At 35.6% G+C, this 25,632-nt stretch overlaps 1 protein-coding gene across 1 annotated transcript in view; it reads left to right on the forward strand.

Annotated features, from left to right (window-relative positions):
- The window catches only part of acap1 (ArfGAP with coiled-coil, ankyrin repeat and PH domains 1), a 32,032-nt gene that overhangs the window by 3,711 nt on the left and 2,689 nt on the right, over positions 1 to 25,632 (forward strand). The window contains exons 2-14 of the mRNA XM_055156189.1: positions 3,340 to 3,397; positions 9,106 to 9,225; positions 10,094 to 10,147; positions 10,514 to 10,572; positions 10,691 to 10,874; positions 11,776 to 11,820; positions 12,451 to 12,546; positions 15,274 to 15,348; positions 15,900 to 16,012; positions 16,117 to 16,168; positions 16,679 to 16,779; positions 17,365 to 17,476; positions 23,247 to 23,275. Coding sequence (XP_055012164.1) covers positions 3,340 to 3,397; positions 9,106 to 9,225; positions 10,094 to 10,147; positions 10,514 to 10,572; positions 10,691 to 10,874; positions 11,776 to 11,820; positions 12,451 to 12,546; positions 15,274 to 15,348; positions 15,900 to 16,012; positions 16,117 to 16,168; positions 16,679 to 16,779; positions 17,365 to 17,476; positions 23,247 to 23,275 — 1,098 coding nt within the window. The remainder of the gene's footprint in view (positions 1 to 3,339; positions 3,398 to 9,105; positions 9,226 to 10,093; positions 10,148 to 10,513; positions 10,573 to 10,690; positions 10,875 to 11,775; positions 11,821 to 12,450; positions 12,547 to 15,273; positions 15,349 to 15,899; positions 16,013 to 16,116; positions 16,169 to 16,678; positions 16,780 to 17,364; positions 17,477 to 23,246; positions 23,276 to 25,632) is intronic.

Raw genomic sequence — 25,632 nt, forward strand, 5'->3', positions numbered from 1 at the left:
TGGTATATCCAACATTTCCAGGGCTTTCCCCATTTAAAACATATTATATTTTTGTTTTGCATTGCTATGGCGATGGTACAGCAAACTAAATTTACCCAAGAGTACAAATAAAGACAATTTAAATGTGCACTGTGTAACGTTGATGGTGGAGAGTCCACCATCAGCTTGTCTCAATGAAGATGTTATTGCTTCGCCTGGTATGTTACACAATATGGCATTAAGCATATCTATTTCCATGGCAACAGGAAAGTAATGGAACTAAGCCACGTTACAGGTCAGATCTGTGGAGATGTTACCCTGTTTGCAGTATGAATTCATGTTTTTCATCGAAGTTATGAGCAATTAAAACAAATGTGAGATTTAAGCTTAATGTCATACTGTGGAACATTCAAGGTAAAGCAATATGATCTCCATGGAGACAAGCAAGTGGCAAACCCCCCAACACAAAAATTACATAGCGCTTTTAACCTTAACCGTAATTGTTTATCATTCGTAAACTATTTTTGCAACAGTTATCAAGAAGATGTGAAGGCCATTGTTGGAGTAGCAGTGTGAATTTGTGGTTTGTTTGTTTGCTATTCTAGTTTCATTACATAAGGACATGACCCCTGGACATCTCATGCAGTCTCTGTCTGAGTGGGCCCCTTGTTCTGGCCTCTGTCCCCTGCCCTGTGTCTCTGTACTGTTGGTGGAAGGCAACAGAAAACCGCACACTCTGACTGCTGCTGCTGCTGCTACAAGACGAGAGAGAGAGGGAGCGAGAGAGGGAGGGAGAGAAAGAGAGGGAGGGGGAGAGAAAACTGAAATGGACATCAACTTGTGATAAATGTCTAGAGCTTGCATCAGATCAAAAGCCTGTTTTAGCCCATTCTGTTGAGAACTTTTGCATTTAAACATATTATTCTATTTTCTCATCTATGTTATATAATGTTGTTTCCTCAGAACAAACAGACCTGGAGTTGTGTTTTGTTTCATTCACACATGTTTAACACACAAACCCTGCATATTTAGAAATATTTAGAGTTCTTCTCTCAAACCAAAAATTCTCTGTTCCACGTTGTGATGTCATGTAGTAATACAGGAAGCGCTCCACTATGTTTTAAACTGCATACATTTTCACTAGAATTAGGACTTACTAATCTCTACTGAACTAAAGGTAAAAGGTAGCTGTTGAAAACTACTACTACATGACATCACAAGGTGGAGCAGAGCATTTTGAGCTTTGGAGATGCAGACAGACTAATAATAAAGAGTTGCTCAAACATGTGTGAATGAAACAAAACACAACTCCAGGTATGTTTTTCATGAGGCAACAACATTCTTACATGGCTTAAAGGGACAGTTCAGAATTTCAGACATAGGACCTCATTTCCTAGTGAGCCAGAGTGTTGGAGACGTGTGGAGACACTTTTTTAAATATTCCCCCCGTCCTTTTATTTGTAGAGGTCACTGGTGCTAGGCTAGTGCATGTCAATGGTCATAGTTATCCTGCCATTAAAAACAGTCTTACCCACTCCACAAAACACCCGAAACAAAACAGTTATAATGCAAGACTGTCGATGTAAATGTCTGTGTTGACAGAATCATTTTAGAAGTAAAACCAACCTTGCATTTGAAGGATTTATGTCTGAGCAGCAGCTGCGAGTACTTCCTGATAGAAAGCTTGGCAGGAGGGGACTGATATATAAGAAAATAGTCCCTCAACATGCAACAATTCATGTGATGCAAGATTAGTTTTATTTCAAACATTATTCTATCAACACAGACATTTATGTCGACAGTCTGGTGTAATAATGACTTTGCTTCAGGTGCTTTGTGGAGCGGGTAAGACTGTTTTTAGTGGCAGGCATGTCAATGGCCATAGTTGGCCATTGACATGCTCTGGCCTATCACCAGCAACCTCTGCAAATACAAGAACTGGATGGAATATTTAAAAAAGTTTCTCCACATGTCTCTAACACTCTGGCTAACTCGGAAATAAGGTCCTGTGTCCAAAATTCTGAACTGTCCCTTTAAAGTTTACAAGAGTCAATTTAGTGTAATATAGGACCTTTAATAACAGAACTTGCAGAGGAAATGGTTATTGTGGCTAGAGTGGTACCCAGTGTTAAGTATTGAATAAAGAGTTTGTAAAGTTATAAATATCTGTCAATTAACCAGCTGTATTTTGACTTTGCATGAATATTTTTTTAGACAAGCCGACCATCATGTTTACATTTCCCAGTGCATAAAAAAACATGGCTCAGGGATGTCAAACCTGCACGGTAGCACAGTGGTTGGTTACTTTATTCTCACGTTAGAGCAAGAAGGAACTACTGTATATATGTTTGATTCTCCGGGCAGACGAAGCTTTGCATTGTGGAGTTTGCATGTTCTTTTCATGTTAGGGCCCATCAGTGTAAAACATACATTGTAGGCTAGGGTGAAATTGCAATTTGAATGGATCCAATAAGGAAATCGCAAAGGCTGCAGTTTATGAAGTACCATCATTTCCTCTGCTAACAAAATACTGTATTTTGTCTTAAACTTAAACTACTAACCTTGTAGTTTAGATCTGTACAGTCATGTTTTTAAATGTGATTCTGCATTTGTCTGTTCATATTTCAGTCTTTTTGTCAGTTCTTCTCTACATGTTTATAATTTGAACTTTGAATAAAATCTATACTTTTAAAACATGAATTGTAATCCAAAAACAACGTATTAACTTTATGGAGAACTGTCGTGTGGGAGCATTGCACAGAATCTTACAGCTAACTGTAAGGAAGGTTTGAATAGGGCCCAGGAGAGATCACTAAATTACTCAAACATGGTAGAAAGCTCATAATACCCCCTCTTTAAATATGGCCCTCAGTTTAAATCTTATGTTGTCTTGTTTGCCCTAGTGGCACTGAAGTGGTCAAATACAGCAACTTCAGATACAGGAAAAATAATAGAAAAAATAACTATGGTAACCCAAAACTACACAAAATTGCACTATGTAACTTTTTTATTGGGGGTCTTTCACCTGCTTGTTTCTAATGACATGTTATTGCTTTGCCTGAAATGTTCCACAATATTATATTAAATGGCTCTACCTTCCATTTATTCAATTACAGGTGGTTTTATAGCTCAAAAATAACATGAAACATTCCAGACAAAGCAAAAACATCTCCCATCTTCACAGAGAAAAAAATATTTGACAGACCCTCCACTAGAAGAGTTACTCAATGCGCCTTTAAAGTGTTTTATTCTGTGAACAGTAGCAGCTGTAGTAGTACTTACAAGAAAACATCTGATCTGAAATTTGAATAAACCTTTATAATGACTCATGTGCTTATGTGTGTGCGTGTATTCTTTCAGAGCTGAGATTGAGGTGGTCCAGAATGACGTGAGTGAACTGGAAACTCGGTTAGACAAGGTGAGACCCCCACCTACACACACGTATGCACACTCATGCACACAGACACGTGCACACACACACATCAGTGGCATAAAGTAGTTATTGTTTATCGCAAAATATCTCTGTAGCAATGTATTTATAAATCAAATTTTTTTTTTTTTAACAGGCCTAGTGTGTGTGCGTTTGTGTGTGTCTGTGTCTGTGTGTGTGTGTGTGTGTGAGGTGTGTGTGAGGTGTGTGTGACCGTAAACAATTTTTCACCTGACTCTGAGCAGGAAGTTGCTGTGGGTGCTGCTTCCCCATCACAAACATAATATTGTATTGTCACTGTTTTTGTATATTTCACAATATTCAAATCTCGTTTCTCTTCCTTAAATTCAGTGACGTCTCACCTTTTTATTATATGCAACATTTTGAAGACTTTGGGTTTTGAGTTGCTAACTGTTCTGGAAACAATACAAAATAAAATAAATAAATAAATACCCAGTGGTACAAATAAAGACAACTTAAAGGTGCATTTTGTAACTTTTCTGGTGAATGGTCCGTCAAATACTTTACTCCATGCAGATGTTTTTATTTTGTCTGGAATGCTTCACAGTATGGCATTAAACTTTTCTATCTTCATGGAGACCAAACCAGACCAAGTTACAGGTTAGATCTGTGGAGAGGCAACCCTGCTCACAGTCAGAATGCCTGTTTTTCTAGGTATTTTTGAACTATAAACCCACCTGTAATTTAATACATGTAAAGTAGAACTGTTTAATGTCATACTGTGGAACATTCCAAGAAGAGCAATGACATACCCAAAGAAACAAGTACCCCCAACCAAAAAGTTACACAGTGCACCTTTAACCTTAATTTTACATCATTCGGAAACACTTTTCAATAGTTTTAAGACCAGAAGCAAATTTTCACTGTTTAACTTTGATGACTAGATTGCCAGTAACAGTCAGAGTTTGAGGCTTTTTCAGAACTGGATGAACTGGGTTTTGAGCCTGGAGCCAAATTTCAGTTTCCAAATGCATCTGCCCATTGATTCCATCTGGCATGACTCGCTAAACAAGAGAAGGAAGGACTTTTATTCACACCAATATTATATAGACATTATAGTCAGTGATGGGAAGAATACTTTGAAAATATATTTAGTTACAGAAAACTGAACACCTGAATTAAAGGTGCTCTGCGTAACATTGCTTGTGGAGGGTCTGCCACCTGCTTGTCTCTTGTCTTGTCTCTCCATTGAAATGTTATTGCTTTGTCTAGAATGTTCCGCAGTAGTTTTTTGAGCAATAGAAATACTTGTAATGAATAAATGCTAGATGGATATGTTCAAAGTCATACCATGGAACATTTCAGATAAAGCAATAACATCTCCATGGGCATAAGCAGGTAACGGACCGTCTACCAAAAAAGTTCCACAGTACACCATTAAAATGTATTTTGTAACATATTCTGATACATGGTCCTATCACAGTACTGTATTTTGAATACTTACAATACTTATACATCAAGTTGCATTTGAAGTATAGTGTAAAAATTTAGCATCTTTATGTTTGTTTTGCTATTTGTTCTGCATTTATTTACCACTGTTCAGAGAAGGAAAAATCACACATGCGTCACTCTAAGACCTGTGTTTTATATTTTTCTCACTAATTCTGTGCAGTTTGAAGCCTAAAAATTGTGATGAAGTACTGCCATGTATTCCTTTGATTTTAGAAAAGTAACTACTCTGAAAACCACCAAATGAAAAAGTAACTAGGAAACAGTCTCTTAAAATTTGAGTTGTTGGACTTAGATTTAGACAAACTTTATTGATATTTATTTGGACACAGAAGGTCACACATCACAATAGTTTGTAATGACGAAGAGAAACAATATAAATGCTAATAATAAATTCTAAGTAAGTAGCAAAAATATCAAGAGACTGGTGTCAAATAAGGCATCGTTATATAACTGTATATGTAAAAGTAAAAATAAAATACAATAGAAACCAATAATACAAATATCTCAGTTGTGATCAAATGCGCCTTCACATTATGTAACAATATTTGCTTTTCTGTATACGTAAGTAAGTAAGTAAGTTATTATTTATATAGCACTTTTCACAGACATATGCCCCAAAGACGCTTCACAGATCATTATTTATTCACTTCATACCTGGTGGTGGTAAACTACTATTGTGGCAGACTGACGGAAGCACGACCATCACCATCACTCACGCATTCACCACTTTCATACTACGCAATGTGGGTGAAGTGCATTGCATAAGGACACAACGACGGTTTTATAAAACATTTGAGTAATAGTTTCGTGCTTCATAGACCTCATTAGTGTGTTTTGTTTGGTTTGTCCCTGTCCGGTGAGAAGCCACAGACTGAAACCCACATCTCATTTAAGTGAAGTCAAGTTCGAGCCCTCCACACCCTTTTCAGACTGGGGATTAAGAGATCAGAACACTTCCCTGAAAAGAATACTTGTTCACAATTCATATACAAGTTATGACTTATCCTTGGTGAGGATTTTGTTTAATAATTAAAAATTTGGGTTTAAAGGTGGATTGTGTAACTTTTCTGGTGGAGGCTCTGTCATATGCTTTTCTCCATGGATATGTTATTGCATTGTCTGGACTGATTCACAGTATGGCATTAAACCTTTCTATCTTTACTGTATGAAGATCAAACCAGACCAAGTTGCAGGGCAGGTCTGTGGAGAGGCGGCCCCGCTCACAGTCAGAATAGCTGTTTTTCCAGGTATTTTTGAGCTATAAAACCACCTGTAATTGAATAAATGTAAGGTGGTAGAGCTGTTTAATGCCGTACTGTGGAACGTAGCAGTGCAATGACATGTCCCTAGAAACAAGCAGGTGACGGAACCCCAACCATTCCTTAAAGAGCCCTTATTGCACTATTTTCTGGTCTATGTTATAATGTCGTTTCCTCATCAAAAAAACATATGGTTGTGTTTTGTTTCATTCACACATTTATAGGCTGAGTTCTTCTCTCAAGCAGAAAACACTCAGTTCCACCTTGTGATGTCATGCGGTAATACAGGATGTGCTCCACTGTGTTTTTAAATTCCATACACCTACACTAGAATCATTTGGATGATTTTAGTCCTGAATTTGCCAATTTCTACTGAACTGAAGGTAAAAAGTTAGCCAGGCTGGTGCCACCTAGTGCCTCTGCTCCAGCAACTAGGTCAGGAATCAGAATACACTAGATGGTTTGCAAGAACCCCGAAAGTGCGAGTTCGAGCACCAACCAATCAGCGAAGAGCCATACATTCTGTGTTGACAACGATTCCCGAGATCGAGGATTTAAAGCCGGAACAAAGAGAATGTTTGGTTAATTTTATCAAGGGGAAAGACGTTATTGCACTTCTTCCTACAGGATCTGGGAAAAGTTTAATATATCAGTTAGCGGCGCATTACATACGTCACGACCAAATAGCAGCAATTGGTTAAATGAAAAAAAAGTACCAGCCTACTGTCAAGCGAACAAATTTTAATGCTGCGAGGTCAGACGGTTTCCACAAAGTGAAACTGGCTGATGAATCAGGCTAGTAAAAAGTAGCTGTTAACTTGAAAACTACTGCTTCATGACATCACAAGGTGGAACAGAGCATTTTGAGCTTTGGAGATGTAGACAAACTAATAATAAAGGATTACTCAGTCATGTGTGAATGAAACAAAACAGTTATGGTATGCAGGTATGTTTTTGATGAGATAACAACATTCTAACATGGCTAAAAGCTCACAATAATCCATTTTGTGTATTATAGGACCTTTAAAAATAAATAACAGAATGAAGAAATAATTAGCCATAAAAGGTATATTTTCCTCTCTACAGCTCAAATCTTATTATATTACAACAAAATAGCCAAAATCTCCCTACTTTTACAAAGAACACACAATAAATATTGGGCTCCAAATTATATTTTTCCAGCTTTCAAGTTTTGATATAGTCGATATTGTAATTATGGTGACAGTCTTTCTTGTTTTCCACAGTTTAGAGCTGGAATACGAAGTTCTTTCCATAATGTAAAAATCAGATACACAGATCAGTGCTGTGGTCACATGTGTACTCAGATTAATATCAGATCATTTCAGTTATAAGATTCTTAAAATGTCACGTACACAGCAAAAATCATCTAATTTCCTTTCGATTATAGTCCTTCTGATTAGTCTCATCAGATTCTGTGGTTTACACGTCATTTAAATAATAATAAATGTCCAAAAATCTGATTATAATAAGATTTTGGCGTGCATGTAAAAATAGCCACTGTGTTTGTAGAATCCTTGGTCAGTAGAATCCATGGAAACTGTAATGTTTTCAAAAACAACCCATCACCAGCTCAAGTAAAAGGTTTGCGTACTGTGCAAAGTAGGGTTGTCAAAAGTATAGAAAATCAGACTTATCGATACTAAAACTAATATCAAAACTGCATACTCATTTTCAGCAAATATTGATACTAAAAGGACAAAATTTGACCTTTCTTGAACAGTTTTAGTATCGTTTGTTAGCTTTATCAGAACAAATATAAGACCTCATGCTAAGATAAAGAAATATCTTAGTATTATTATTTTGCAAATTACAACCTATTACTAAATCAGCATTTTTTATCTTCATTGTGGTGCATGGACTATATGTGTACATGGACATAGCTAACCCGCTAGCTGCCACGTTCCAAATAGAAAGTGAACATGGGTGCGCTTCTGGCTCCATCAACTCTAGCTCCAAATCACTTTCTATTGAAATACTGATGCCCCTCTCCCTGTAGTGAACCTCGTCATTTTTACAATTTTTGTTATTAACCCACTGTACTTGATCCGTACAGTGGGTACAATGACATTGTCCGTAAATTAAGATAGAAACATGACTAATAAACCAATCAGACACATTCTTTCCCTGAGGTCACTCCCATTGACATTAGCAACAGTTTGGAACGACAGCGTTGCCCAAGTGCCCACTCCCTGGTAAACCAGTGGTGCGGGCGGGAAAGGGTGTTACCTTCATCAGCCTTGCTCTGGATTGACTCTTTGGTTGCTATGATACTCATGGTCAGATTTCCAAATATGGAACTCGACTCCAAATTTGCCCCTATAACAGCAGCCTCGATGAGTTTCATTTGACTGGATCACTGTAGGTGACGTCACATTCTCTTAGTCCACTTCTGTATACAATCTGTGTTGTGGTATTAGAACTGGTATCAAGTATTGAGTGACTTCCTTATCATCAAAATCAAGTTTGAAATTTCAGTATTGTGACAACACTAGCACCATTGTGATTGTTAAAGGTGCATTGTGTAACTTTTCTGGTGGAGGGTCCATCACCTTCTTATGGATATGTCATTGCTCTGCCTGGAATTCTCCACAGTATGACATTAAACAGCTCTACCTTACATGTATTCAATTACATGTGGTTTATAGTTCAAAAATACCTAAATAAAAAACAAACTGTGAACGGGGTTGTCTTTCCACAGATCTGACCTGTAATTTGGTCTGGTTTTTAATTCCATACTGTGAAACATTCCAGACAAAGCAATAACATTTCCATGGAAAAAAGCATTTAACCCTCCACTAGAAAAGTTGCACAATGCACCTTTAACTATTTCTTTTTTTACCAAAATAATAAATGCTGCTTTTCTTTTCTTTTTCAAAACACTGAAACGTTGAACACTGGTCTATTGTTTACTTGTGTCTGAATCATATGTTTTTCATTATGCAGTTGGTAAAGCAGTGCCATGCCATGCTGGAGGCAGGAAAGGTCTACTGTCAGACCAGCAAAAGTTTCATCAACGGACTTCGTGAGCTTGGAAGCCACTGCTCCAGGGACAGTCAGATGGAGGTCAGAACACCACATATCTGCTACAGCTATTTATACCTTATCTATAACACAGCCTTCTGTCATCATTACCGGGCTATTCCCATAACAAGACAATGAGGGGGCTATTTCTGTTTGGACTCAGGGCAAGAATTATTACATAAGCTTGATGATAAGAAATTAAACGTGCAATTTTTGTTACGGGAAGGCAAAAATAACCATGTAGCCAATCTTGGATCCTCACCTCAAAATCAATAATTAATCAGTTAAAAGTTAATTGTGTTGCTTTGACCTTTAAGCCATGTTATAATGTTGTTACTTCCTCAACAACATATCTGGAGTTGTGTTTTGTTTTATTCACACATTTAAGTAATCCTTTATTATTAATCTATCTACATCTCCAAAGCTCAAAATACTCCGCTCCACCTTGTGATGCCATGTCACGTGGTAGTTTTCAGTTTAGCATCTACCTTTTATCTTTTGTTCAGTAAAGATTGTCAATTCTGGGGTTTTATGATCAACATGATTCTAGTGAAGGTGTATGGAGTTAAAAAAAAAAAAACACAGTGGAGCACTTCCTATATTACCACATGACATCACAAAGTGGGGTATTTTCTGTCTGAGTGAAGAACTCATCTTATATATACTATAGAACCTTTCATCTCACAATTTTTTGGTCAGTTTTCAATAAAATTTAGAATAAGTACACAATTTCAAAATTATGTCTCATGACCCCCAGATCAGTGCCTTGCTTCAGCATGTTTTTTGTGACTTAAACTCTAATATATTTTCTATGCAGTTCATAAAATAAATAAAAGACACCAATCTTTCGTGTCCAAATTATTAGTTATAGCCATTTGCCTTTGGTCTGATCATCATGTCTGTTTTGTAGGAATGTCTGGACACATTTTCCAGGAGGCTCTCTGACATTGTAGATGCCTATGGGGTGAGTTTTACCAGTTTTGTTTTGACCTGTTGAACCCTTTAATCTTCCCAATATGACTGTCAAAGTGCTTATTCCCAGCAGCGTGATAATCAGAGATAGACCAATAATGGATATTTTAGTGTCTTTGGGACACCAACTCGGGTGCTGCTGAGTTTATTGGCCATTGGTTTCTCTGTTTTCTTAACAACTGGTGTCAGCTTTGGCTATGAATGAACACACATGATCTCTAGTGATAACGTGGTCAAACAAAGGCTCTCTCATGACATTTAGCACTAGATGTTTTTAAACTCTTCTTCCTATATATAAGAGTTTATAATGTAAACTCTTCTTCCTCGTACTATATTTGTATTTCTTTGTCTGTTTTAGGAAGTGATCGATACCACACAGAAGTCAGTCAAATCTAAGCTCCACACGTTTGTAAAAGAGTCAGTGTGCCTTACTAAATCTTCTGTATTTTTCATAATTCATTTATTTATTTATTATAATTAAATATTTTCCCTATATTAGTTTTTGAATATTTTTTTCATCTTTTTTGTGTTATAGAGATGTCCGTCATTTCAAAGATGTGCGTAAAGAGTTTGAGCGCAGCAGTGAATGCCTGGAGGGGGCGCTAGCGAAGAACGCGCAGGCCCCCCGAGGAAAACCGCACGAGGTGGAAGAGGCGAGCAATGCTTTACTGAATGCTCGCCGGATGTTTCGCTCAGAGGCGCTAGACTATGTCCTGGAGGTGAGGGGAAAATACAAAACAATCAACCACTTTGTTTATTTTTAATTTGAGAAGCTCACAGTAAACAGCAGTGGTGGAAGAAGTACTTTGTTACTTGAGTAAAAGTACAGATACTGGAGCAAAAAAATACTCAAGCAAAAGTAATAGTATCACATGAAAATCTGCTTTCACCACTGGTAAAAAAGTAGTAGCCTCCAAATGCATGAGTCTATAGTAATCAATATAAGGTTGTATGATTCACAAATCAAAACGTAAATAATTGTCATAAATTTTACATTAAAGGAGACATTTAAGAGATTACAGTCGTCAGTCTGTCCCAGGGCAGCTGTGGCTACAATAGCCACAATACTTAAACACTTAATACCACTGAGTATGGAATGAATAAATAATGACTAACGCTTTGGGAAGATTCAACAAGCTTCAACAAGCACATGGTAGTTATTATTAATATTACTATATAATTACTGTTTCTCATAGATTCCGGGGAGACGATGGTATCATACATCATTTTAATTGAAATAATTGTATGTAATTGTGGATCATTTTCCTTCAGTGTAGTTACTTTTAAATTTAGACAATGGGGAACCACCAGTCTCCTGTATTAATGGGAAACACTGACTTCACAACAAATACTGCTATCATTATGACTAGTTACTAACAGTTTCTATTGCCAACAAATTCCACAAAACAAGACTGAAAATATAACCTGAAGATGTTCAAAGAGAGTTCAAAATTCTAGCTTTTCCATATCGCAGTAGTTATGAGAATATTGCTGGACTTATTTATAGATTGTGGTGTTTCTAATGATAACAGCTCTGCCTCAGGGCCTTGAGTTTTGTGGTTATGGTTCTTGAATGCCTCACGGTCCACTTTCTGTAACCACATTTTATTTCTATTTCAGATAAATGTCATTGAGGCCAAGAGGAAGACCGAAATCCTGATGGCAGTGAGTTCACATTGGCAAAGCACGAATCACTACATGTTCAGATTTATATGGCTCACGATACGATATTATCACAATATGGTGATGATGCATGTGATAATCTATATATTGTACAAAATTGTATGTTATTTTATATTATGCAAAATTGACTCTTGTGAGCTTTAAGCCATTTTAGAATGTTGTTACCTTATAAAAACAGACCTGGAGTTGTGTTTTGTTTCATTCACACATGTTTGAGTAACACTTCATTATTAGTCTGTCAAAATACTCTGTTCCACCATGTGATGTCATGAAATGGTTTCATCCAGGGATGAAATCATCCAAATGATTCTAGTGAAGGAAACAAAACACAACTCTAGGTGTTTTTAATGAGGAAACAATATTACAACATCGACCAGAAAATAGCTTAATATGAAATACAAAATAGTTTAATCATCAAAACAGTGAATGTGTATTACATAAACAAATTCCCTTCCAATAAATAAGCAACTGTAATTGTAATGGGATCTTGAAAAAAAAAGATACAAAAAGAGATACCAAAATATCGATGTATCACAATACATCGATATTTCTGTATTTTTGATTTTTGTACACCTTTATTCAATGTCATTATATTTTGTGTGTTTTTGTTAGATATTATCTTTAATAGATGCGCAGGCCCAGTTCTTCCAGTATGGACACCAGTCTCTGTCTGAGTTGGATGACTATCGGCAGAAACTCAGTGATGAGGTAACGCTCATTTTTCAAACGGTCGTGTCATAAATCTTTTAGCAGTAGGGGTGAAGATTTCGTGCTGCAATGTGATAAAAATGACTTTTTTTTAGCTCAGTAAATATACAAAAAAAGGGTAGGCAATATAACCTAGATCTATAGAGTGGGTTGCACTGGGGAGGGCATCTGGAGTAAAACAAACGCTACATTCAGTTATGGGAAGAATACTTTGAAAATGTATTTAGTTTTAGTAGCCCAGCTGATTGAGCGTTTGTCCACTAATTTGAAGGTTGACTGTTCGAATCCCGCTCTTGACATTACCATCATCAGTAAAGTGGTGGTAGAGTCCCCTGACCCGTAGGTTGGCAGTCTGATTTCAGCCCCCACAGATGAATGCTGCTGTTGTTGTGTTCTTGGGCAAGACGCTTAACCCCCCAGTGTCTGCGTGTGCGTGTGTATGTGTTTGTGAGTGGATGAATATTTGGAATACTTTCACACTGAAATGCTTTAAGTTTATATTATAGTGCCAAAACAAGTGACATAGGATTAAAAACTACTTTTTTGTTTTCACACTGATTCATCACTGATTAGAGAAGCATGCTCACACCACAAGAGCAGTGTTCTCAAATACCACCATGTATTCCTTAGATTTTATGAAAGCAACTGCATTCTGAACACCACAAAGTTAAAGGGTAACAATATATGGCACTGTCACAGTAACAGTAATACAAGATTATCCCAGTAAACGCATTTTTAAAGGTGCACTGTGTAACTTTTCTTGTGGGGGGCCCGTCAAATGCTTTTCTCCGGGGAGATGTTGACCAAACCAAACCAAGTTACAGGTCAATTCTGTGGAGAGGCAGCATCGCTCACAATCAGGGTACCTGTTTTTCTAGGTATTGAATAAATGTAAGGTAAAACTGTTTAATGTCACAATGTGGAACATTCCAGGCAGAGCAATGGCATATCCATAGAAACAACCAGGAGACAGTATCATTAAAAAGCCTGAGCTGCAAAAAATAAATACAATAATGAACCCATAATTAGCCACAGAAGTGACTTATTCAACTCTCTACAGCTTAAATTTGATCGTATTACAACAAAAAAACTAAAATATTCCCACTTTTGCAAAGAAAACGTACCCATGATGAATATTGAGCTCCAAAATATATGGTTCTAGTTTTCATACAGCTTTTATACTGAACAATAAGTCTACATAGTAATTATCATGACAGACATAGTGAAAACAAGATTATGTAAGTTACTACAATGGACAGATCAGGTATAGTAGGAGCTGTGTTGTAGACGGGTCTTGGTATTTCTTGCTGGCAGACGAGCAGATGACATCACGCTGTCATGGTAACAGGAAAACAACAGGAAATATTTCACATGGCTGACAGCATTAGTGTGTCAGTGGGTGTGTGCCTCCATTCTTCAGCAGCAAAAAAATAGTATCACAAAGTATCACATGAAAAAAAATCTTCTTAAGTAAAAGTATTAAAGTACCTGTTTAAAAAGAGTATAAAGTAAGATAAAAAATAACCTCCAGCCTTTTCAGCAGTTCTCAGACAATAATAAAAAAAATTTCTGCCTGGAATGTTCCACAGTATGACATTAAACAGCTCTATTTTAAATGTATTATTATTATTATATAGTGGGAATGCCTTTTCACAGACCTGCCCTGTAACTTGGTCTGGTTTGAACTCCATGAAGACAGACAGCGCAACATTTCAAACAAAGTAATAACTCCACGGAGAAAAACATATGACAGAGCCTCCACCAGAAAAGTTACACAATATACCTTTAAGTGAAGTACAGATAACTACATTTTTTACTGAAGTACAGCTCTTTTATTTAGTTACCTTCGACTACTGCTCTTCAGTAACTGTGTAAGATATGTGCTTAGTGGACATGCGATGGGTCAGTGGCTGTGTCCTTTATAGTAATAAGGGTTGGATCGTGATGAGCTGAGCACTGAGTCTAAATAAGGGCAGGAAGTCAATGTCGTTTTAAAACTTCCTAATCCTGTTTCCTGAGGAGTTCATCACGAGGATCATAAGAGACTCTAAAATTGCTGAGTAATGCGATTTAGCTGAGAAAAAGTTTTAAAAAATGAACAACTGATTTTTAAAACTGACATTAATTGTTTCTTGGCCTTGGACACTAAGCTGTGATATTATAGTGGTCACCCTGCTCTTGACAGTTCATGTTAAGGTTATGTTAAGGTACACTTTATTGTCCATGTAAGGAAATTCGTCCTCTGCATTTGACCTATTCTTCAACCTGCCGGGGCAAACTGCACCACAGCATCTCTATGATCTTGTTGCCAGGCTTGGTCAGGACTACTTTATCTGGAGAATTTGACCTTTGCATGTTTTGGGTTGATGGGGGAAACTGGAGTGCTGAGGAAACCCACTCAGACACAGAGAGAACATGCAAACTCGCCACAGAAATGCCTGGGAGACCGCTTAGTGCATGTGACACTGAGCAAGACATTACACCACCTTGAATGTGCAGATGCATAAGCAGGTTGTTTGTGGTGGTAGTGAAGGTCTTGATGGAAATTGGCAGCCATGTTTTTGCCCCAGTACAGTGTAAGGAGATTTGTGTATCTTAAAATGCCCTATACAAATCCTTGACATAGTTTTATATATTAGTAACAGATATAAATAATGCTTACCACCTGTTGCATTATAATGACGATTTGCAAAAAAGTCACTTATTATTTCAATTTCTATCTTACAGTACACACAATTTGTCCTCAATTCTGCCCGAGAAAAGAGGGACATGGAACAAAGGCATGCGGAAATCAAGAAAAAGGTGATTTCCCTAATACTTTATTTTATCCTTTTCTCTTTAAAGGACCCATGTTACACTATTTTTTGATCTATGTTATCATGATGTTTCCTCATCAAAAACAGACCTGGAGTTTTGTTTTGTTTCATTCGCACATGTTTAACACACAAATTCTGCATATTTAGGCTTCTCTCAAACTGAAAACACCACCTTGTGATGTCATGTGGTAATACAGGAAGTGCTCTATTGTGTTTTAAAAACTCCATACACCTTCACTATGATCATTTGGATCATTTCAGCCCTGGAATTGGCAATATCTACTAAAAGTAAAACTAAAGGTAAAGTAGGCGTTGACTTAAAAAGTACTGCTTTGTGACATCATAAAGTGGAACAGAGCATTTTGAGCTTTGGAGATGTAAACATAAAGGATTACTCAAACATGTGTGAATGAAGAAAAACATAACTCCAGGTATGTTTTTGATGAGGTAACAGTATTATAACAACTTAAAACTCACAAGAATCAATTTTGCTTGATATAGGCAAACAGTTAACCCTTTTATTTAATTATTTTCCAGGATGTGTCCTATGATGACTCAATAATGGACTTCAATGCAGATGCAGCCAATGGGATTGCAATGGAGGGCTACCTTTATAAGAGAGCCAGTAACGCCTTTAAGACCTGGAGCAGGTAGAGCTGGCCTATATACGCTCTGTGCAGCTGCCGTTTGCTAAATTTGTTCTTAAAACGGGAACACAGCGCTAAAGATTAACTGTTTTTGTGCTGAACTTTAGACGCTGGTTTTCTATTCAAAAGAATCAGCTGGTGTATCAGAAGAAATTCAAGGTATAACACAGCTTCTCTTATATAAACTAACTGTTTTACATTATTACTTTATATTATTACAATATTACTATTGCCTCTACACTCTATATATAAGATTATCTGAAAACTCAAGAAAAAATACAAAATGGATTTAAAAAGCACATTTTCAGTAGCATGTGATCAATACGAGGGATCATGGTCCTGTTTAGGTGTTTGATTTAAAACAAAAAGGTGATGGTGACTAACTGAAAAATTGTGGCTAATTAGCTTTTGACTGTATTTAGCTCAATCGTAGTTCGTGCAAAATCAAATCTTTCTGGTCAGATTGTGTTAAAACAAAGATCAGATTAAGTCTATGTTGAATAACAGAGCTTCAGACAGAGCAGTGCCTCCAGTTAGCATCACACCTCCAGGGAATGTTGATAAAATCAGCTGCAAAGTATCAATAATTGAAGTAATTGTTAAAGCGTTAAAGTACAGTAGGAGAGCTGTATAATATTTGAAAGTCTTAACATGTATATGATTTCTCAGGAGCAGCCTACAGTTGTGGTTGAAGACTTGAGACTTTGCACAGTCAAACACAGCGCTGAAAATGAGAGGCGATTCTGCTTTGAAGTGGTTTCTCCGTCAAAGTATGTTAAAGTTAAATACATTTGTGCAGAGCATTGTGCACTAGAATAGGGACTAGAATCAGACCTGACCGGCATTATGGTTTGTTTGCACTGTCTGTGTAGGAAAGCATTATTTTTATGCTTATGCTTATACTTTTTGTTGGTAATATGGCCTATTACTAAAACTAAATACATTAACATATGGTCAAAAATATATAACATCACATTATTTTGCATTGGTACCACTGTAATAACCATACCTAATTCTTAATTCATAATGAACAAATTGTTTATTAAGAATGATTCAGGCAAAAATGACTCTTGTAAACTTCAAGCCATGTTATAATGTGGTTACCACATCAAAAACATAACTGGAGTTGTGTTTTGTTTCATTTACACGTGTAAGTAATCCTTAGTCTATCAACATCTCCAAAGCTCAAAAGACTGTTCCAATGTGAAGGTGTATGGAGTTTACAACACAGTTGAGCATTTTCTGTATTACCACATGACACATATCACCGCTTAAGAGAAAGCCATATTTATTTGTCTGTTTTTGTCATGTACTGTATAAAAATGAGAAATATAATAATGACTTTTATTTTGTAGGAGTTGTTTGTTACAGGCAGACTCAGAGCGACAGCAGCAGGCCTGGATAAGCGCGGTCCAAAACAGCATCGCTTCAGCCTTCCAGGAGAGACGAGAGGACGCGCACAGTCCAGTGAGTTAAACCTGTATAACTAACTCCTCACAGTGTAAACAAATCAACCAGTGTGTTTTATTACTATCATTAACACACAATAAATACACACATGACTCACCCCCTGCAAATAAGCCAGTTCAGTTTGTAAATATTTAACCAGACTTAAAATTCATAGTGTGAGTTAAAGCAGACATATTCTGCAAAATAGACTTTTCAGAGCTTTAAACCATGTTATAGTATGTTGTATTTAGAGTGATTTGTGGATGTTTGAGTAATCTTTAATTGATTACTTTCAAGTCGCCATATTACTGCCCACTACTCTGTACTAACTTCTTTCTCCAATTTCATTTTCTTGATCAGCGATATGCGTAGGAGGCAACAGTATTGCGTAATTATTTTGGCACAAACAAAAAAAAAAATCCTCTGCTCACTAGCGTGATCTGCTGCTATCCATCGGAGTTGCTAACTCTTTGTTGTGATGACATTTTGGCAGCATCAGCTCCCATTGAGCACCACATTTTTGTAATGCAGAAGTCAGCAGATTTGTTTTAGATCAATATTGCAATTTAAAATGATCCACGGGTGTCACAGTGTTCCAGTGTCTTTCTGGAAGGGGTGGAACTCAGCCTCGTCAAAGAGTTTAAATTCCTGGGACTAATGTTGGATCTGACATTGACATTTAAGAAACACATTAAACGCTTCACAGAAACTGTTAATTCTAACCTGAATTTTAGACAGGTAAGGTCCTGTATGACTATATGTGGCACAAATGTTCTTACACTCCATGATTCTGTCTCATATTTCACATAGTCATCAATATAGATGTATACCAGCATTGTTAAGGATAATAGTCAAGTGGGCAGCTACAGACTGAGCAGAGATTTTATCCACAACACGAATATTAGTATTGTATTTGCCTCACCCTTTTTTAAAAAAGGCTGTAAAATACAGAGAAAAGTCGCGTAAGTCAATAGTAACTCATACTTCTTGGGGCGCAGTTTACTCAAGACAAAATACAGACTTGAGTCTCTTATATTTTTATAATATTTTTTGGTTCTGCAACACTTGAATTAGTATTTAATAATATATGGATGTTTTATAAATTTGGGTATGGAGGGAACTTGGCACACCTCACTTACGAGGGATTTATTATTAAAACTTTAAACCATAAGGGACTGTCAGTGGATGGCGAAACTAGAGCCACAGCCTGGGAATCTTGGCGGTTGTAGGGTTATGTCGCCACTAAGTGACTTTCCATAACATTTTTGCTTTTCTGAGATAATAGCTTGGTACTCTCTGTAACTTAGTATTGCAGAGTAGCTACCTACAGTTCTAGGGGAATAGTCTTAGTTTCTTTCGTATTACAATAAGAGGACAGAGACTCCTCTATAGCATGGGAGTGTGGACCACCTTTCCCAAATGGCAACTTACGAGCAAAATAACTGGGACTATAGGCGGAAAGATCACAGAATCTTGGCGGGGATTTACTTGTGTAATCTTTCTTAGTTGTGGGGTTTAATAACACCAGTTAGCTTGTACTTAATGTATTTAGTTAATTATTTTTTTCTGTTAAATTTGTGGTGACACCTGCTTTGCAAATACAACGTAGGGAGACTCTAATGAAGCGCCATTTTTGCACTCTATAATAAGTATTTGGTCAATTTTTTTCAACTTACCAAAGTTGTGTTTTTGGAGTGGTAGACGTACAATTAGAATTCAATTACCTAATTAGTAAATACATGCACCATTTATCTGATAGTTATGAAATAGCAAAAGTTTGCAATAGAAGGTTCGCACCCTATATCTCCATAACGATCTGACCTGTAGCTAAGATGCGAATCGTCCACAGATTTTCTGTTCTCTCATAGAATTAAGAGGTAATGAACCATTTACAAGGATGTTTGATTATATATTATGACCTTTTTGGATTTTAGTGGAAAAATCATACAGTTATGAAATCGTCTCATAATTCACCGGGGCGGTAAGAGTGATATTATCATGACTATGATGTACAATTATATGTGTGCTCGCGTCAATATTTTAAGTGTAGGGATTTTGTTCTCCTTTTTATATAATCTGGGTGGGAAGCTGGCAAATTCAAAACACGCAAATGGTAATCTGCATTTTTATGGGAAATTAATTATGTTGTTTGAATATTAAATTTGTCATTGAAGGTTTTTATTTTTTCATAACTTAATATTTGCATCATTAGAGTTTTCAGATTTTACATGTCTGTATTTTTGCAGTTACTCTCATTAAATCAGATGATTAGAGCAATGGTGCACATATTTTAAATTTAGGATGAGGAAAATAAATTAAACTCAAAAAAAATTAGGGTTCTAACACAGGAGGTGGTCTGGTGATTGTTGTGGATATGTTCACCAAGGTACAGGGGTTAGGGTGAAGGACTGACAGCGTATGCGTTTCGAAGTATTGAATATGGCGGCAAATCGAGAGGGAGAGTGTAGTGGCTTGTCTTTGTTTGTAGAAGATGGGTGGTCAGAGAGTGTATGAGAGATTGAAGGGCTGTTTTATGGTGGTTCTTAGTGGACCGAGTCCTATATCTAGCAAGCAATGGGGACAATGAGCCATTACCCTTGTTGCTGAGTGGAGAGTAGGGCTGGGATCACAAATGTGAGTGGTGGATCTTTTGTGATCCTCGTGTGATGATATATACAACTAGAGTATAAGTATTAGGTATGTTCTTAGAATTATATTATTATCCAAATATTGTGTAAGAGCTACTGGTGCACCGTTTTGGGTCCGATCTTGCGATTATACTATTAATATGTGTGCTAAACTTATGGGGTATTTTGATTTTTTAACAGTGGTTCTTTATAAAATCTTTGTCTTTAAAAAGTTGTATATTTAAAGTTTTTGGAAGTAGTCAACATGGTGGGATAAAGATATTTTAATATTATAAAAGGAATTAGATCTCCATGGAAGAAAAATAAACATTGACTAAATTTAAAGTAGTCATTACAATCTTCTTACATTCCGTTTTTATTGACAGAGAGTGTACGACAACACTACACCTTCGAGTCATTTTTTTCAAAGTCCTGTTTTTACCATCTCAGTCAGCCACTCAGATTATATGAGGACGACCTCATTTTAGTAAAAGACTACAATCAAGTTAATAGTTTGTTTTATATGTATATTCTGTTTATATGACTAAGTTGGTCCATTTTTATTTCATATTAGGTTTTAAAGGGATTTGTTGGGCACATGAAAACTATTCACGATAAACTTCGTTTAAATTTACATTTACATTTGGAGGTCATTTTTTTAAGTGTAAAATTTTAATTTCTGGTTGGATTATTACATTAGATGGATAAAATAAGCAGGGTTAGACTATGACAATACCACTTCTTTAGAAGTAAATTGGCTTCATTTTAACTTACACCCAGGCTAATAGCAGGCATCAAAGCAAGTCATTAACAAGTTTGTATATTATAATTCTCATACGAGAATAAATTGTAAAATTGCACCTGGCATTATATGAGAATTTCGAAAAATGATTGAATCCAAAAAACTTGAGTTGAAAATTGTTATATGTGAACTGAAAAGTCATGTGGAATTTTAGATAGTCTCTTGTTATCCCACTTACCAAATCCTCAATTTATTACTATGCGATTTTATTTAATTTCCATTAATTGATTTTTAATCTAGGTGTTTATTAATTTAATTAATTTTTATAGCATTTATTACTATATTTTAATATAGTATCTTCACCTCTAGAACAGCCATACTATTTACTGTGCTTTCTACTGCTTTAACATAAATCACTGAAAGCGTATTAATCTCAATTTGAGATTGATTTAAAACCATAGATTGGTGAGTAGGTAAAGTGTTAACATTCCTCCCATATTTTTATCCTCATTCCAATGTGCTGATCCAGTTTTATTCATTTACTGAACAGCGGTTGTACAGAGGTTGGCTTTCCAAGAATGGTGAACAAGTCTCACTCTTGTTTAATGTGATTTCTTATATTTAACATTTTATTTTTGTTAAAAGTGTAGATCGTTGGGATGTAGGAACAAAGTTTAGATATGTTTCGTCACACTGAGAAGGTTAAGAAATTGAACTAGTTAGGTAACCCTGATCAACTTCGTTTATTTGTTTATTATTGTTTTGAAAACCTTTCAAAATTTTTAAAAAAAATCTTATTTTTTATAAATAACAAAATCCTCTATTGGCAAAGGAAAGGTTACACAAATAAAGATGAGCCCCAAAGAATATTGTTCCAGCAGCTCCATAAAATACCAGTACAAATAAGGTACACATAGAACAATGATTATCGTAATTTGATATCAAAGTTTACACCAATGCTATATATAAATAAGAAAATCACTTTGCTTGATTTTGAGAATCATATAATTATAATCTTATATTATTTTTAAGCTTATTCTTTAGCATGGAAAATGCTTTTGATGTTCTTTCACTTGTAATATTTTGTGTGTGTATGCTAGAACTCTTTCAGGTTAATAGGAGCCACAGATTCATAATTGAACAAACGGATTTGATTTGGAAATTATAAATTCAATGCAAAGCACAGTCTCACGCCATACATCAAAATTATATAGAATGAATTATTACTCATTCCACTAAAGTCCTCTTTTTATAGAGAGCTTTATTTCATATGGTTTCCAACTTTCTATGACTTTTCTCCACACAAAATCTATAGCATTCTTAGACTATTATTTTTTGCTAGGATTCAAAAACTATAGTATTTCTAACATCATTTACTGAATTCAATAGATACTTAAAGTGACCTTTCAAAATGTGTCCAAAAAACACCAAAAAACTCAAAAGAGTAAATTATATAGTGAACGCAAGTCCACAAATTAGCATCATCTGACAGGATATCTATTAAATTCTTTTTAATTCTCTCTGCACGACATAACTAAAGAACTTCAACTAGAACAATTAGCATCACTCCCATGATCTAGTACAAGAATTATTCTTTTAAAATGTTAAGAAAAAAATAGGCTTCTTAAAAAAAAAAGGTTATGCATTTACAATGATCTAATGATGATCCGAAAAGGTATATATATCTACGGAAAAATACTGATAAAAATATAAGAGGAGAAATTTCATCACAATATCAGACATCTTCTCTTAGATCTTTTTTATTTTGAATCAGCAATTAGGGAATATTACAGATTTTTATTCTTTTTGACATCTTATATCTAGTCACTTGTGAGTTGTAGTTTGTGTGTCTATATTTCTTGAATATAATTAAAACTTTTGATTATGAATTATTGCAACTTTTTTAGTTTGCAGGATGGAAGATATTTTCTCACTTCAAAAAGCGAATCTCACATATATATCAATTTAAATTTTTACAATATATGGTAAAGGTGCACTACTTAGTAAATATAAACATCTTTTATCCTGCAAGGAGTATACTCTCTAAGCAAAATTCTCAGACAAACTTGATCAACATACTATCTTTCATAACTAGCAAGATGGCTAGTCAACACTACCGTGTATTAATAAAGGTGCTTTCTATTTACAAATCTCTTAGCTTGTAATTTACTCTTTTCTTTTTGGAGAAGACCACTACAAATTATAAAAGATCACGAACCTTTCTTAGCTCATCAGAGTATAGTTTTCTCCAAGCATTTATAATTTCAGTTCCAAATCTTAACACCAAGAACTCACCAAGAGGGTGATTATTAGAATTAGAACATCATATTATGAGAGAATAACATTCACTGGCAAAGACTTAAATAGTCGTGCTCGACCCAGTGAGTGATATCGTTAAGATCCTCTTTCCATGCCACAGGGTAAATCCAGAATCATCACCATCATTCGGTCAGACCACCACCAAAACCCCCACCGTCAAAACCCTTAAAACCCAGATCCCTAATCATGGTAAGAGACATTATAAGAACAAACATGCCTAATTTAAGCCCACGTCAAATAAGAGGGATTTATACCACAGATTTTTACGAGAAATTTATCACGTTACAAACTAGTGATTGGTTACATTGGAATGTTATCTAACATTATAGCAATTGTTCTCTTTTTTCTTCCTTCTTTCATACACCATATAACACATTAGATTTTAAAGTCAATTTAGCTTATTTTATTTTCTATTTTTGCATTGGAATGTTCAGATAATGGCTGTTTCTAAACTCAAACCATTTTAGTATACATTAGAAAACAGTAGGTTTAGTTATAAGTGATCTACCTATTGTTTAAACACTTGCTGGTTATTAACAAACCAAGTCCAAAACTGGAAAATCCAATACTGTACTTAACATTTCATGCAATGTGATCAAGATACATATAGGTTCTTAGAGATACACTCAATCACTCTAGAGAACTATTTTGCCGTGAGTACCTAAACGATACATGCATCAATACACAGGCCACGATAAGATTACCATGTCCTTGCACCGACTAAAAGCATTATACTTTTTCTCATTATTGATGAAGATAAACTCACTGAAATATATGTACCCAGCTTCTTCAAGGTGCTCATTATTATATTGGCAATGGTTAAATCGGAAATATCCACAATTTAAACAAGTATAATTGGCTAATATCTGTGAATGTGAAGAAAACACACCAAATATATATAAACTTTTGATTGGATCAGAATTTACATTTTAATTATGACACTAAAATTCCTTTCTTTCTATCTCACCACTTTTTTGGTCGCTTCTGCCAAAACAGGGTTATTATAATATTACAAAAAAAAAACTTGACCCACCACACCAATATGGTATAGATTTAATCATCAATTTCCAACAAAACTTAAGATGCCGAAAAAACAAACTATGTTACTAAATTATTAAAATGTAAGATTTTCCATCTTCTCACCAAATTGATATACTGCAAGCCAACAACCTAACTGTAGCGCTGGTAGACAAAATAATTTTCGGTAAAAATATACCAAAAAAATCTCCTTAGCGATATATGATCCTTCAGTTTGCAGAGACTGAGCCCATGATAATCGATACTTAAAAGAAAAGATCGTTTTGAGTCTCATCATTACATTAAACAATCCCACCCTGATATATCGTACCTGTTTGAATTAATTAGCTTTCGAAGTCCATTATTAACCATATGTATCCCCTACATTCAGACTGTCAGGCGCAGCTTATGATCCCGATGACCTTGATTTCAAACTGGATTCAACACGAGCAGAGAGCATACACTCCCCTCTCTACAACTGTTCAAATATCCCTTTCTAATTTTATTCCATAACTCTAAATTAACAGCCCATGGTTTGTAAGATATTGTGATTTCTTTCTTCTACCTTGTATGTAATGTATGTCGAGAAGACAGATTATAACGTCGCTTATAGACAATGTTATCTTATTATAGTAGTTATCAAGATGTATTAGGCAAGACAATCAACGCTACTCTTCATGCAGGTTTGTAAGTTTATCAAGAATTTGCGTTTGATCCATGGCAACACTCATATGTTAGGCTACACTAGGTCCAATTAGGACTAGCTATCACTGAAGCATAATCACAAGCGAGTAGGCTACAATCGATAGCATCAGTTCATCGATCGTATATTTTTAAAAAAATAGCTTATCATTGTTCCATTTTTGTTACAGGAACTAATTTTAATTTTCTATTTAGCCTGGAAGTGGTATATGCTACATAGTAACCCTTTTATACTTTTAAATTTAGCTTTTCTTTTTCTGTCTATCATCATCGGACAGGACACATGCGCGTAGCATGCTTGTCTGAGTTTCTCCACTTATGCAAAATATGGGTGATTGGCTCACTAGAAGTGAGGTACGCTCTCTCTCGAAGGACTTAACAGCTGGATAAACATCTTCTCCATTATCTAGCCTTTGATAATTAATACATTATAGAGACATCCGATTGTAACTAACCGGTAAAAATTGCAGGTAGCCATCGATATTAATATTCACTCTATTCTCTCAAATTTATACATTCTAATTGTCGATTTTCTCATCAACACATCCAAGTTATTTTTTTTTCATTTTTACCACATGTTACACAACAAACCTTTGCAATAATTCTAGTTTTCTCTTAAACAAAACTCTTTTCATCAACTGGTGCAATGTTTACAATGGTGTTTACCATGTTAACATAGACTGTATAAAGAAGTGGACTAAGCGAGTGTGATGTCACCAGTACTCCACAGTACGCCACTCAAATGAAGCTTGTGACCTAACAGTTAT

This window comes from Boleophthalmus pectinirostris, unplaced genomic scaffold (assembly GCF_026225935.1).
Source record: "Boleophthalmus pectinirostris isolate CB_2022bp ecotype Guang Dong unplaced genomic scaffold, ASM2622593v1 HiC_scaffold_20, whole genome shotgun sequence".
NCBI lineage: Eukaryota > Metazoa > Chordata > Actinopteri > Gobiiformes > Gobiidae > Boleophthalmus > Boleophthalmus pectinirostris.